This window comes from Diabrotica undecimpunctata, chromosome 4 (genome assembly GCF_040954645.1).
Source record: "Diabrotica undecimpunctata isolate CICGRU chromosome 4, icDiaUnde3, whole genome shotgun sequence".
Taxonomy (NCBI): domain Eukaryota; kingdom Metazoa; phylum Arthropoda; class Insecta; order Coleoptera; family Chrysomelidae; genus Diabrotica; species Diabrotica undecimpunctata.
The window spans coordinates 81601668-81616040 of NC_092806.1; the positions used below are offsets into that span (position 1 = coordinate 81601668).

General features: G+C 32.0%; 1 protein-coding gene across 3 annotated transcripts in view; it reads right to left on the minus strand.

Moving 5' to 3' along the window:
- Positions 1 to 14373, minus strand: part of LOC140439729 (uncharacterized) — a 150914-nt gene that overhangs the window by 123855 nt on the left and 12686 nt on the right. Inside the window, exons 2-5 of one of the 3 annotated variants that reach the window (XM_072529856.1) lie at positions 7536 to 7638; positions 7284 to 7386; positions 6364 to 7070; positions 6085 to 6147 (exon numbers count right to left, since the gene is read on the minus strand). In XM_072529856.1, coding sequence (XP_072385957.1) covers positions 7610 to 7638 — 29 coding nt within the window. In that variant the 3' untranslated portion in view covers positions 6085 to 6147; positions 6364 to 7070; positions 7284 to 7386; positions 7536 to 7609. Of the gene's footprint in view, positions 1 to 6084; positions 6148 to 6363; positions 7071 to 7283; positions 7387 to 7535; positions 7639 to 14373 lie in introns of those variants that run through there. The other 2 variants (XM_072529857.1, XM_072529855.1) reach the window with 2 other exon arrangements.

Here is a 14373-nt window from a genome sequence, read left to right on the forward strand (position 1 = left end):
GAAGCAGCAGAAGTACATTTACCACTTGATAGAAACCAAGGCATTATGCGGGAACAAAACAGAATGAGGGCTTTTCTCATTTTAAATCATTTTGCTAATTTATAACTCAAAATAAAATATAACACATGATAAAAATAGTTTTAATGTAATTTATTTAAAAAAAAATTAGGTAAAAAACAAAGATTTTTATACTTAAAAAATTTAATATTCTATTTACACCAAAGAATTCAAATGATCTTTTTGTTTTCTAGTTCGGCCAGTAATATCTTGATTTCTAACGCATGCTTTTCAGCAAGACGTTTTTCTTTTTTTTTCAGCTTCTTTTAGCATCTTGGTTTCTAAAGCATGCTTTTCAGCAAGACGTTTTTCTTTTTTTTTTCAGCTTCTCCTTTTAGCAAATTTATTTGAAAATCTATATATTCAATCTTTTTTTTGCTAATTCTTCATATAAATCACAGTTCTGCTGTTTCTTTATTTTTGAAGGAATTGATTCCTTCTTATAGAACCTTTTCCTCTTTTCAGCATTAGCAAAACCTAAAAAATTACATGTTTAATATTACTGATTTTGAAATATAGAAAAAAATTACCTTTTGGTGTATCAGCAGAGTTGACAGGTTCTTTTTCTTCAGGAACTTTGTTTTCCTTACTTAATTCATTACACTCTGCATCTAGAAATAAAACAGAAAAAATATGCTTATTACATGCTTTAACAAAATCGCTTACCAACATTTAATACTTTTAATGCTTTGCTCATGGGCTGCCTAATCTGTTGTGGGGTCCAAGATTTCCAACTACAGCTTGCCTGTAAATGCAATACATTACATTACAAACAAACCAGAAGTAGTGATAATACATACCTACCAGTTCTATTGGATTTACATTTGAGTCATCAATCTCACAATCATCAAATTCTTTAACAATTTGAATATTGATAATTTCAAGTGTTTCCTCAGAAATAACATTTTCCTCTTGAACAATAATTTCTGTATCTATAAAAAAATATGTTCATATATTTCTACATTTAATATTTGTATCTACAAAATAAAAAATAATGTAACATATTTTGCATACCAAAATCAGAATCAAGCTGTGATATTGTTCCTGTTGCCCCAACGCCAATTATAGCTAATATGCGATTACTAGCATTGTTAAGCCCTAAATCTCTTTTTGGTCCACCACCTGTTTTATATAATTGTTGTTTATAATCTGCATATTCCTTTTTTATTGACTTCTTTAAGGAGTCTCATTTGCTTCTTAACATTTTGGCAGTTGTACCTGTCCCACAAATAGAATTAAATTGCATTTCTATTTTTCTCCACTCTGCTTCTTTCCCGTTGTTTGTTATGGTATCCGGTTTCTTGCATTCTAGAATGTAATAATAAATAAATCTGAATATTCAAAAACAGAATTTTATAATTTATTTACCTACAATTTCTTTAAATTTCTTCACTAAACTCACCAACACATCAATTTCATTTGCGGTAAAGTTGTTGCAACGCTTTTTTTTCCATTTTAATTTAGAATTTTAATAGAAGAATGAGAACAAAATGATATTAACAAAATAAAGCCAAACAATTATAACAGTAAATGGACCGTGGAAGTGTGACGTCACAACTGTCAATTACTTTCCAAACAAAAGTTGAAATGCCCAATCTCAAGACTTTTTAATTTCTATAAAGTTAACATTTTGCTTCCTCTGCTGCTTTTTTTTTAAGTATAGTGTTTTTTACAATAATACCATCATAATTTAATGTTCTATTTATATGAAATATAGTTTAAAAGTTTAAATTAAAGACGTTCTAACCTTACTTTATTGATACATCCATTTTATTGTTATTTTTATAAAACAACATGCTTTATTATTTACACAACCTTGTAAAATTATTGTAGTAACTATTAGAATACTTAGATATTGCAAAAAGCGGAAAGATTCTGTAAAAAAAATGAAAAAATAACGAAAAATACAAATTATCCACATTAAACAAGGTTTGTTTGGAAAGTGAAACTGACAGATGATGTCAATAAAATCTACGTCATCACTTCCACGGTCCATTATATTTTAGGTAGATATTATGCCCGTCAATTGTCAGGAAAATTAGGGACTCTGTCATTCATTAGAACTACAAGGCTATTTGTGTACCCCGGAGGTAAAGGACACTATGTCCATTTTTATCGAAATTTAGATTATTGCACTTTTGAATATAACTTTTCTGGCTCTACACATAGGTACACCATACTATGTCCAGAGACAATTTTACGGCAAGTTACCGACTTTTTAATAAACACCAAGTCCACTTCCAGTCAGAGGTAAACAACACCATGTGGACTTGGTGTTGTTTACTTCTACTATATGTGTGCACCGTCATTTACCATCCGGACATAGTGTTATGTACACTTGTACACTTCCCGTCATATAAAAATGGTACACTTTTTTTCCCAATGTAAACCAGTGTTCAGACCAGAGATATATAAGAGAGCTTCTCTAACTGTCGTGTTATCGAAGAGGGGTTACAAATAATAATCCTTACTTCACATAAACATCAGTTTATTCTAATCCCTAAAACATACCTCCATGCCCGAGCTTCGGCAACCTTCACATGATCTCTCTAACCCCCGTCATCCGTGTTGCCTAACTCCGGCACCTATATCTTAAACTAGGCTAACAACAACAACACACTAACATATCTCTGGTTCAGACTGAAGACAATGGTTCGTGAAAAAATTCATTGTTGCCATCACAGATAACGGAATTGCACTAAATCTAAATAAAAAAAATAACGTTCCAAAATGTGTTTAGATAAATATTATTTTTATTATTAACAACAAAAAACGGTATCTAATAAATTTAATAACCAGAGAGACGGTTGAGTTAATGTCCAAAATGTTTGAAGAATTTTTTAATAATGGAGATATGACAAAATACTATTATTTCAGCAGTGTCGAATTAAAATACATATATTTAAATTGTAAATGTAAAAGTTATTCATTTTGTATTAATTTCAAATTAAATTTTTAATTTTTCCAGTGTGTTTTATTTATTCTAGTATGCCACAACTCAATACAGTTTTGTGCTACACTTTACGAGAAACGAATGACAGCTCTCGATTTGAAATTAAACATAATAATTTAAAGTCATGTCTAAATTTTTTATTTTTTAACATTATTTTTGAATTAAAATATTTTCATAAATTATAATAAAACACGATTTAAGTCCTTCTTTTAGCTGGTTTGATATAATATATTCGTTATAAGAAAGAAGTGGACGAAAGTGATAATTTGTTTGGAGATGAAAATTCGGATATTGATCAAATCTATGAGCCTCTAAGTGGTGAAAGCTCAGAATCAGACGACAATGATATGAGACGTGTAAGTAAACCAGCGAAAACAAAGGTAAAAGAGAAAGCTATTATTACTCCTACGATTAGTGGGACAATAAAAAAATATTCTCCAGGACGAATTATCCCTAAGCAGTGATGCAGGCAATTTCAATGAACATAATGAAGTTATTTTAGAAGAAGAGAAAAGTGTTAAAAGAAATGTACAAAATATAACTAAGTGCAAACAAAAAGGTAAAAAACGTGTAATAAATGAACAAAATTGGGCCTGTAATGTTCTCAAACGAAAAATAGCTGGTGGGAAAGAGTATCTCAGTAAAAGAGGCAAAGACATGCCTGCAAAAATGTTAAAGCCTCCTTGCATGTGTCACATGAAATGCTCTGAAAGATTGCCAAAATACGAAAGACAAAGAATTTTCAACTCATACTGGACTGAGACAAACGTTTCAGATCTTAAAAAGCAATTTATCTTCTCATGTATCGACATCCAACCTACTCTTCGATCAAGAAAAAAAGATCTAAATTCTACCAAATCTAAAAATAATACACTACACTACCATTTTACAATGAACAATCAGCTATTGAAGGTGTGCAAGGTTATGTTTTTAAACACACTTTGTTATATCCAATTTAGTAGTAGTAAATATGTTGAAAAAAATTGAGCCAGGAGGTTTAATAAAAGCTGATCAAAGAGGTAGATACACGCCAACCAATAAAACTCATACCGAAACCATAAATAGTATACATCAACATATTAAATCATTCCCAAAATACGAGAGTCATTATTCCAGAGAAAGGAGTAAGAGAGATTATCTGGGCACAGAACTTACAATAGAAAAGATGTATCAACTGTACATTGATGAATGCAATGAAAGACATGTAGATCCAAAGCTCAGAGCAAAAAAATGGTTGTACGCAGATATTTTTAATAAAGACTTCAAGTCGTAATGTTAAAATGGCCAATTACATGATGCCAGTGATTCTTCTGTACAATGTATAATGTGGGACGAATCGAAAGGGGCCCGAGGTGCAAATGAAATTGCCTCGTCAATTTTGAAATGGGCTGACAATACAATTCCAGGTAGTCAAGTAGAGGACATCACTCTTTGGACCGATAACTGCTATGGACAAAATAAAAATATAAGTATTATAATGTGCTATTTTTGGATACTGCAAATAAAGACGATCACTCAAAAGTTTTTACTGAAAGGGCACACACATATGGAAGCACACTATTCATGCTTTAATCGAAAGAAAAAGAAAGAAACTCTCCAATTTGGCCATTTTAACACCAAGGGACTGGCAACAACTAGTTAGGCAAACATCAGGTAAATACACAGTGCACAATATGGAACTTGCAGATTTCAAAAACTTCAAAACGCTGTTCGATAAGAAATTGTCATCTAATCCTCCTTTTGTAAGTAGAAAAAAAAATGTTAATAAAGACCCTGTTCTACTGTCAACATATGTTTTCCTACAAGTCCAACAAGAACACATTGGAAAGTTCTTTTATAAGACCGATTTCAATAATCAAAATATTGTATGAAGTTACCTTCATGAGGTATCGAAGACAGCAAGTAACGTTTCCAGCCCAATTAAATCAAGTCTCAGTAATCCCATTACCAATCACAAAACAAAAGTAGAATGACTTAATTACACTACTGCCTTTTGTTCCGTCAGTTTGTCATGCGTTTTATCAAAATTTAACACATAGCGATGTAGCCACAAACGATTACCCATAAGAAGATGAAGATGATATGGAGCATCTTTAACAATTTTGAAACTTGCCGTCTATAATTTTACATAATTATTATAACCTTATAATATTTACCTCTAATAAAATAATAGTATAGGCTGTTTAATGTGTTTGTATTGTTTATTTCGTAAAGACCTTAACATGCAATGCCACATTATTTAAAAAAGTTGTTAGAGGTAAACAACACTATGTCCAACTACACATTTTTAAAAATTTTTTAAATAATGAACGGTAAATCTCAGGTATATAACACTTCATGGAATGAAAAACGATTATACACACCACAATAATAATATATTAATCTTGGTTAAATATAAGAAACATTTGAGTATTTACTGATTACAAATTTAAAAAATTTTAAAACTGCTCTCCTAAAAAAGTAAGAAAATGGACATAGTATCCTTTACCTCCGAGGTACCGATTTACTCTCGGAGATATGTATACTGTCGTCGCTCAAACATTGTAGAACGCGCAATCAGTTATACTTCGAATAACTCGAGGTATAAGTTAAACCAAGAATAACTATACTGTATTTTATACCTACATTGTAGAACCGGCCTTAAGTATGCTTGATTAGTAAATCATCAATGAATTAAGGTGTTTAAGGCAACTAACCCATGGTGGCATCTTTCTTTATCTCTGAAACAAAAACAAAAACAACTTAATCTAGGTCCATATGTTACACTAAGAATCTAATTAGTCGTTTCAATCAGAACAGGCTTTCAACAATACGTAAACATTTCTGAAGAGTTGTTAGAAATTTAGTGGTTTTCCTCATTTACTGTTTGCCAATTTTTATAACTTCCAACTATCCGACTAATTAAGAATTTAATTAGTCCTTTGAATCCGAAAATGCTTTCAACAATACGTTTATTATTTCTAAAGATGTGTCAGAATTTATTGGTTTTCATCATTTATTGTTTGCCAATTTTTATAAATAAAGTAACTTATTTCAACATTTAAAAAAACTATATAAGTATGCTTGATTAGTACCTAAATCATCAATAAATTAATGTGTTTAAGGCAACTAACCCATGGTGGCATCTTTCTTTATCTCTGAAACAAAAAGAAAAACAACTTAATCTAGCTACATGTTACACTACCAATCTAACTAGTCTTTTGAATCAGAACACGCATTTCAACACTACGTAAATATTTCTGAAGAGGTGTCAGAAATTTAGAGGTTTTCATCATTTATTATTTGCCACTTTTTATCACTGAAATTAATTATCTATCTCAACAATTATAAAAACTATGTAAGAATAGAATTACCTTGACTACTCAACGCAATACTGTTAAGTATGCTTGATTAGTTAATCATCAATGATTTATGGTGTTTAAGTGAAATAACCTATTGTGGCATCATCCTTTATTTCTGAAACAAAAAGAAGAACAACTAAATCTAGCTATACATGCTACACTAAGAATCCAATTAGTCTTTTGAATCAGAATGTGCTTTCAACAATATGTAAACATTTCTGAAGAGGTGTCAGAAATTTAGTGGTTTTCCTCATTTATTATTTGCCACTTTTTATAACTGAAATTACTTTTACTACTAAACGCAATACTGTTAAGTATGCTTGATTAGTAAATCATCAATTAATTAAGGTGTTTAAGGCAACTAACCCATGGTGGCATCATTCTACATCTCTAAAACAAAAAGAAAAACAACTTAATCTAGGTACATATGTTACACACTAAGAATCTAATTAGTCTTTTCAATCAGAACAGGCTTTCAACAATACGTAAACATTTCTGAAGAGGTGTCAGAAATTTAGTGGTTTTCCTCATTTACTGTTTGCCAATTTTTATAACTGAAATAACTCAACAATAAATTTCAACAATTAGAAAAACTATATAAATACAGAGTTACCTTCATTATTTAATGCAATACTCTTAAATATGTTTGATTGATAAATCATAACTGAATTATGGTGTTTAAGGAATCTAACCCATTGTCGCATTATCATTATTTATCTCTAAAACAAAAAGAAGAACAATTTATCTACTTAAAGATGTTATACAACGACTCTAATTAGTCTTTTAAATCAGAACATGCTTTCAACAATACGTTCAATATTTCTGAAGAGGTGTCAGAAATTTAATGGTTTTCATCATTTATTTTTTGCCAATATTTATAACTGAAATAACTTATTTCAACATCTAAAAAAACTATATAAGTATAAAATTACCTTTATTATTGAACGCAATACTGTAATGTATGCTTGATTAGTAAATCATCAATGAATTAAGGTGTTTAAGGCAACTAACCCATGGCGGTATCTTTCTTTATCTCTGAAACAAAAAGAAAAACAACTTAATCTAGGGCCATATGTTACACTAAGAATCTAATTAGTCTTTTCAATCAGAAAAGGCTTTCAACAATACGTAAACATTTCTGAAGAGGTGTCTGAAATTTAGTGGTTTTCCTCATTTAAAATTACCTTTATTATTGAACGCAATACTGTTAAGTATGGTTGATTAGTAAATAATCAATGAATTAAGGTGTTTAAGACAACTAACCCTTGGTGGCCTCGTTCTTTATCTCTGAAACAAAAAGAAAAACAACTTAATCTTGCTACATATATTACTGTACGAATCTAATTAGTCTTTTGAATCAGAACATGCTTTCAACAATACGTTTAATATTTCTGAAGATGTGTCAGAAATTTAATGGTTTTCATCATTTATTGTTTGCCAATTTTTATAACTGAAATAACTATTTCAACATTTAAGAAAATGTATAAGTATAACTTTACTTTACTTAATCAGTAGACCCATTTGTACCTTTCGGTGTTGGGCCGTTTATAATACAATTCATTAAATTACAATAATTTACAGTCTTCAGATGTGTCCTAGCTCTTAACGAACTTTCTCCATTCCTTCCTATTGGATGCCATCTGTGTTGCTTCCTGCCAAGTCTTAGTGTGCGTTCATAACGAGGCGCCGAGGCCTCTCGATCGGACCATAGGATGGTATTATATTATCATCGCCACGTAAAATAAATGCATTATTTTAAATGCGAGCGTTCACTGTCAGTGCTATGCTCTAGGCGAAGATACCATGCTATGGTCTCCGTAATGAACGCACCCTTACCCTTACTCTGCAGTATCTGCTAGATGTCACTGTTCCATTCTTTAATGGGTCTTCCTCTTCTGTTCTTCCCTATTGGTTTGGCGTCCCACACTCCTTTTACTTGTCTATTATTGTCCATCTGGGTTAGATGTCCGAACCATGCCAATTTTTTCTCCTTGATTGAGTCGAGTATCGGTTTGATTTTGAGTCTTTCTCTTATTTCTTCATTTCTGATTCTATCGGTTCTTTTTACTCCGATCGTTCTTCTGAAGTATTTTATCTCTGCTGCCTGAATTCTGCTCTGATGTCTTTTGTTTAATATCCAATTTTCTGCTCCACGTGTCACTGTAGGTCTATATATTGTTTTGTATATTGTCATCTTGGTCTTTGTTGATATTTCTTTGTTATTAAGGAATCCTCTATTCAGTGCTTGGAATAGTTTTCCTGTGTTTTCCATTCTGGTGTTAAGATCATCCTCGATGTCTCCTTTGTTGTTGATTACTGTTCCTTAGTATTTGTATGAATTTGTCTGTATAATTTTTTGTTGGTCTATCATTACGTCTATTTGATCTTCCGTCTCTTGTTTCCTTGATATTTTCATTATCTGAGTCTTCTCTTTGTTTACGTTTAAGTTGTATTTGCTTGCTTCTAGGTTCCATTTCTCTAAGTTGTATTTCAGTTTTTCTGCAGTTTCCGCAATTAATACTATGTCATCTGCAAATATACACATCTCAGCGTTTATCATTTGCATTCTGTTCCAACCGATGCAGTAAGTATTTCTTCAATGTTTTCTTACATTCTTTCACTATCTCATCTATTACATTTATGAATAGCACTGGGCTGAGACTTCCCCCTTTGTCTAACTCCTTGAGTTGTTTCACATGGTTCTGACTGTATATTTAACATTCTTACTGTATTTATTGTTTTCATGTATATACTCTTTGTTGCTTTCATCAGTTCTTCACTTACTTGCTTCTTCTTTAGGCTTTAGGCTTTCCCATATATCTTTTCTTTTGACTGAGTACAATGCTTTTTCCATGTCTATAAAGCTCAGATGTATTACTCTAGTTTTCTTTAAGGTTTTTTCTATTACTTGTTTCATGGTGAATATATGGTCTTGTGTGTTGTGTCCTTTCCTGAATTCACTTTGTACGTCCTCTAATTTATGTTCTATTTCATTTCTGATTTTCCTTTCTATTATGGTTTCGTATACTTTTGCTGCTACACATAGTAGTGATATACCTCTATAGTTCTTACAGTCTCTTGTGCTTCCTTTCTTGCATATAGGTATAATTACTGCATTTGTCCATTCTCTGGGTATTACTTTTCTCTTCCATATTAGGTTATATATGTATAACAATTTTTCTTTTGCTTTTACTCCTATATATTTCATCATTTCTGGTGCTACTTCATCGCTTCCTGATGCTTTTCCAATCTTTATCTTTCTTATTGCTTCTTCCAGTTCTTCTTTTTCTATAGTTTCTGGATTTTCCGTGTTTCTCATGGATACTCTCTTGTTGTGGCTTTCCTTCTCCATTGTATTCGCTTGATTTCCATTCAGTATCAGCTGGAAATGTTCCCTCCATCTTTCCATTATTGTCTTATCGTCGTTTGTTATTGTTCCTTCCTTGTTCATTATTTGTTTCAGTTTCGTTTCTTTGTTGCTTCGTAGGTTTTTCAGTGTTCTGTAAAATAAGTTTACGTTTTTTGTGTTGTTTTCTTCCATTTTTTCCCCAAATTTTTCCCAACTTTTCTTTTTCTCTTTCTTAACTATCTCTTTAACTTTTGTTCTTTGTCTCTTATAATTTTCATATTTTTGTTGTGTTTTGTCTTGTATGTATTCTTTCCATAATTTCTTCTTTTCTTTTATTTCTCTTTTCACTTTATCGTTCCACCAAGATGTCAGTTTCCCTCTGTTGTTATTTCTTGTAGTTCCATATATTGATTTAGCTGGTTTTATCATCGTATTTTTAAATTTTCCCCATTCTTCTTCTATCGTTTCTGTTATTTCATGTTCATTGTCCATCTCTTTCTCTAGCCCTTCTGAGTATCTTATTTTCGTTGTTTCTTCCCTTAGTTTATAAATTTTTATTATTTCTTTGTGTTTTCTGTTTATAATGCTCAGGCATGGTAACCTGTATTTTTAACCTGATGATGGAACTGTTGTTCCGAAAACGTTCGTGTTTTTAATGTAGCCCTTTTAAGGGTTTTTATAAAATATACCCATTTACAAAGATTAACCTCTTTTTGTGATACGTGGTATACAGCCAGCTGCAGGAATTATTTTCCTTGTGGATTTTGTTTTCTGTTTATGTTCTGATTTCTTTTTATTTCTTTTCTTTTGCTTTTGAATGTGGTTTCTAGTAGATAGTGGTCACTACCAATTTCATAACTCCTTTTTACCCTTACGTCTCTTATCCAGTTCTTCTCTGTTTTTTGCACTATAGTTTATAGTCTATAATTGATTGTTCGTCTCTTGATTTGACTTCTCTTGTGATCTTGTGTATTCTTTTATGTTGGAAGTGTATGTTCATAATCACCAGGTTATTGTCTAGACAGAATTCGAGTAGTAATTTTTCATTTTTGTTTATTTTTTCCTCCCCATAAGGTCCGATGACATTGTTCCATTTTTCTGCTTCTTTCCCCACTCTACTGTTCATGTCTCCTGTGATCACAATTTTCTCTGTACAATCATTTATCACTTCTTGTAATTTGTCCCAGAACTCATTCTTTTCGTTTTTTGTTGCGTCTTCATCTGGTCCATAGCATATGATTAGGTTTGTATTGGCTTCCTCTGTATCTATATCTATGTCTACTCTTAGTATACGTTCGTTGTAATACATCCAATTTTTTACTTTGTTGATACTGTCCTTCTTTATCATGCACGCTACTCCTGCCTGAGCTCTCTTCGTTTCTTCCACTCCACTATATATTAGTAACATTCCGTTTTCTAATATTGATCCTTTTCCTTTTTTCTTTGTCTCTGTTATAGCTACTATTTCAATGGTCGTATCTCTAATTTCTTCCCCCAGTTCTATTTCCTTCCCATTTATACCTCTCACATTCCATGATGCCTTTTTCAAAATTGTTTTGTTCTTTTCTGTGTTTGAGTTGTACTTCAATTTATTTTTCCTTCCGTTTGTGTTATTACAGTAGACTCCCTCTATAACGAGAACTGAAATGGCAGACTAATTACCTCGTTATAAGCGGATCTCGTTATATCAAACAACAATAATACTGTGCATACATATGAATATGTAGTTTTCTAAAACATTAACTTTCTATAGTGAAGCCATTCGAAGCAATATAAGATGCTAATAAATATTGTTTGAATGGCGTTTTTGAAAAAAAGCTGTTTACTTTTATTGTCAATGAAATATATTAAAACAAAAAAGACTTGTTTACTTTTATTGTCAATGATATACCTACGTTAAAACAAAAATCTGTATTCTTTATCTGTATAAAGCGTATTTTCAAGAATAACATAAACCACTGCGTCTGCAATTGGAAGAAGTCTGTCATTTTTCACTGCTTTAAATTGTCCAGTATTCTATCTATCATATTTTCTAAAGATGTGAAACAGTTTTATGCCTCCTCATTTGCGTTTTTTCTTTGGATAAAGTTTCTGACAACCTTTAAAACACTTTCCACATCTTGTCTATTAGGCCCTATGTTATTAAGTGTGAATGGTCAACCTCCTACAATGACACTTGTGAATCATAAATTGTAAATTTCCGACTAAGAATGATAAATTGTAAGAAGTTTATTGCGGACGGCAATTAAAAAGGGTATTTATTTATAGCTACGGTCGGGCTAAAACGTAAAAAAACGCGTTTTTCAATCTTATTTTCTCTCGTTATAAGCAAATTTACCTCGCTATAGAGGGTTATAGTTCAATAGAAATTTAACGTTACATGTAATGTACCTCGTTATAAGCGAAAAAACCGTGTTCGTTATAGAGGGAGTATACTGTATCTTTAAATCTGCTTATGTCACTGTTCTGTGCCTCTTTTGTTTCTCGGCCCGTCATTGTGTTTTCTTCGGCTAGTTTTTTTAACAAGTTGTATGCAGAACTTATGTCGTTTGCCAACGTATCCTAATATGAAGCTAACCAAAATATTCCAAGGGAAACATCTAGCCCAAAGTTGAACATTAAGGATTTTCCTAATCTTGTAAATAATCTATCCTCTGCAAATAGCATTTCAGTTCAAGAGAGGAGATCAGTTGCTACATCCCTGTCTTCAAATTCTGTTTCCTACAGTCAGATTACAAAATCCACTCCATCAAAAAGGAAAAGAGTATTAAACGTAGGCTTTGATCAAAGTTCTCATTCTAAAGTAGTGAACTATCCTAATGGGAGATCCCCAAAGAATCTCCCAGTCACTTTATAAATAACTCTCAGACCCAAAGAGATTTAAATCTCAGGCTATATTAATGCTGAATCAAAATCACAGGGATTTGGTTATGATATTTATTGGTGAATTGATTAATAAAAATTATAATTCTCCTAAGGATCATGTCGGATTAAATGTAGAGATTGGTAATCATAAAAACAAAAGTGTATCACATAATGCTATAAGTACTAGTCATGAGCGACGAGGGATTGAGGTATCTGGGTTTGAGGACTCAGAATACTGATTCCCCTCTCGTCTTGACCTGGTACACACATATTTTAACATTTTATATTTTCAATCTTCACGCCCTGTATGATACACAGTTAAGTGACAATCATATTATTCATGTTGGTAACAGGATGGCATGACAGGAGGTGACAAGACAGATGATTAGGTTAGAGGTTAGACACGGTTGTTAGGTTAAGTTACTGGCATGTGAAGTTAATATACTTGTTGCTTATACAATTACTCATTCTAGTATTTGTTTTATTTATTACACCTTCCATCAGGCTTATACATGGTGTCAGGTGTGATAATCTTTGCGTGGTGAAACCATTTCTTGTTTGGATAGGTACTCAACTGTAACCTTGTATTGTAACACGTGAGTATCATTTTTTGGTATCATCATGGAATCCACGTTTAAGCCACCTGAATCTCTAGTATTAGATGGGAATATATCTGAAAACTGGCGCAAATTTAGCCAAAAGTTTGATCTATTTATGATAGCTACGGACCTAACCTCCAAACCAGAAAGTAAAAAGCTGGCAGTTTTCTTAAGTCTGGCTGGTGACGAGGCATTAGAGCTGTACAACACCTTCACATTTGACGAAAATGAAGACAGAACAGTAACTTGCGTAAAAAAGAAGTTTGAAGAGTATTGTTCACCAAAGAAAAATGTCATATTTGAAAGATTTAAGTTTAATAGTATAGTATTAGCCAGCAAGAAGGGCAACCATTTGACTCGTTTGTTACAGAACTACGGAAAGCCATTAAAACAACAGAGTATAGCCAACAAGATCAGATGATCAGAGATAGAATAGTAATGGGCATACACAACAAAGCAACACAAGAAAAACTGCTCAGAGAATCAGAGTTAACGTTAATGAAAGCAGTTGACATATGTCGAGCGATAGAAATAAGTAAAGACCAGTCTAAAATGTTACAAAATGAGTCATTAATAAATGCAGTTCAACGAAGAGAACCAAGATGTGATCGTGTGTGTACCAGATGTGGATATAATCATTTGAGAGACAATCGATGTCCTGCTTGGGGTAAAACATGTTCTAAGTGTCAAGGCCATAACCATTTTGCAAAAGTTTGTAGAGAAGACCATAAAACTAGAGGGAGCAATGTGAGAATCAAACCAGAAATTCCAAGAAAGGCGATGAAAGAGCAGAAGAAGAAAGTGCATCAAGTAACAGAAGCTAGTGTAAGTGATGTGCACAATTCAGGAAGTGAGAGTGAAGGTAGTGAGTATCAGTATTTTGTCAGGTCAGTAAACTCTAAATGTAAACATGAGGTTGGACAAGATATGTGGTCAGCTGATATTTATGTTAACAATAAGCCTGTGTCATTTAAATTAGATACTGGAGCTGAGGTAAGCACATTGCCTTTAAGTATTCTTAAAGAAATAGCCCCAACAGCACATATCCATAAATCATATATCATTAGTATCATATGGGGATTCAAAGTTCAAAATTAAAACTGTAGGTAGAGTTACATTAACTTGTGTTATTAAAAATGATAAAAAAGATATATCTTTTGTAGTTGTAGATACAAAAAATCAGGTACCTTTGCTGGGGTTTAAGGAATG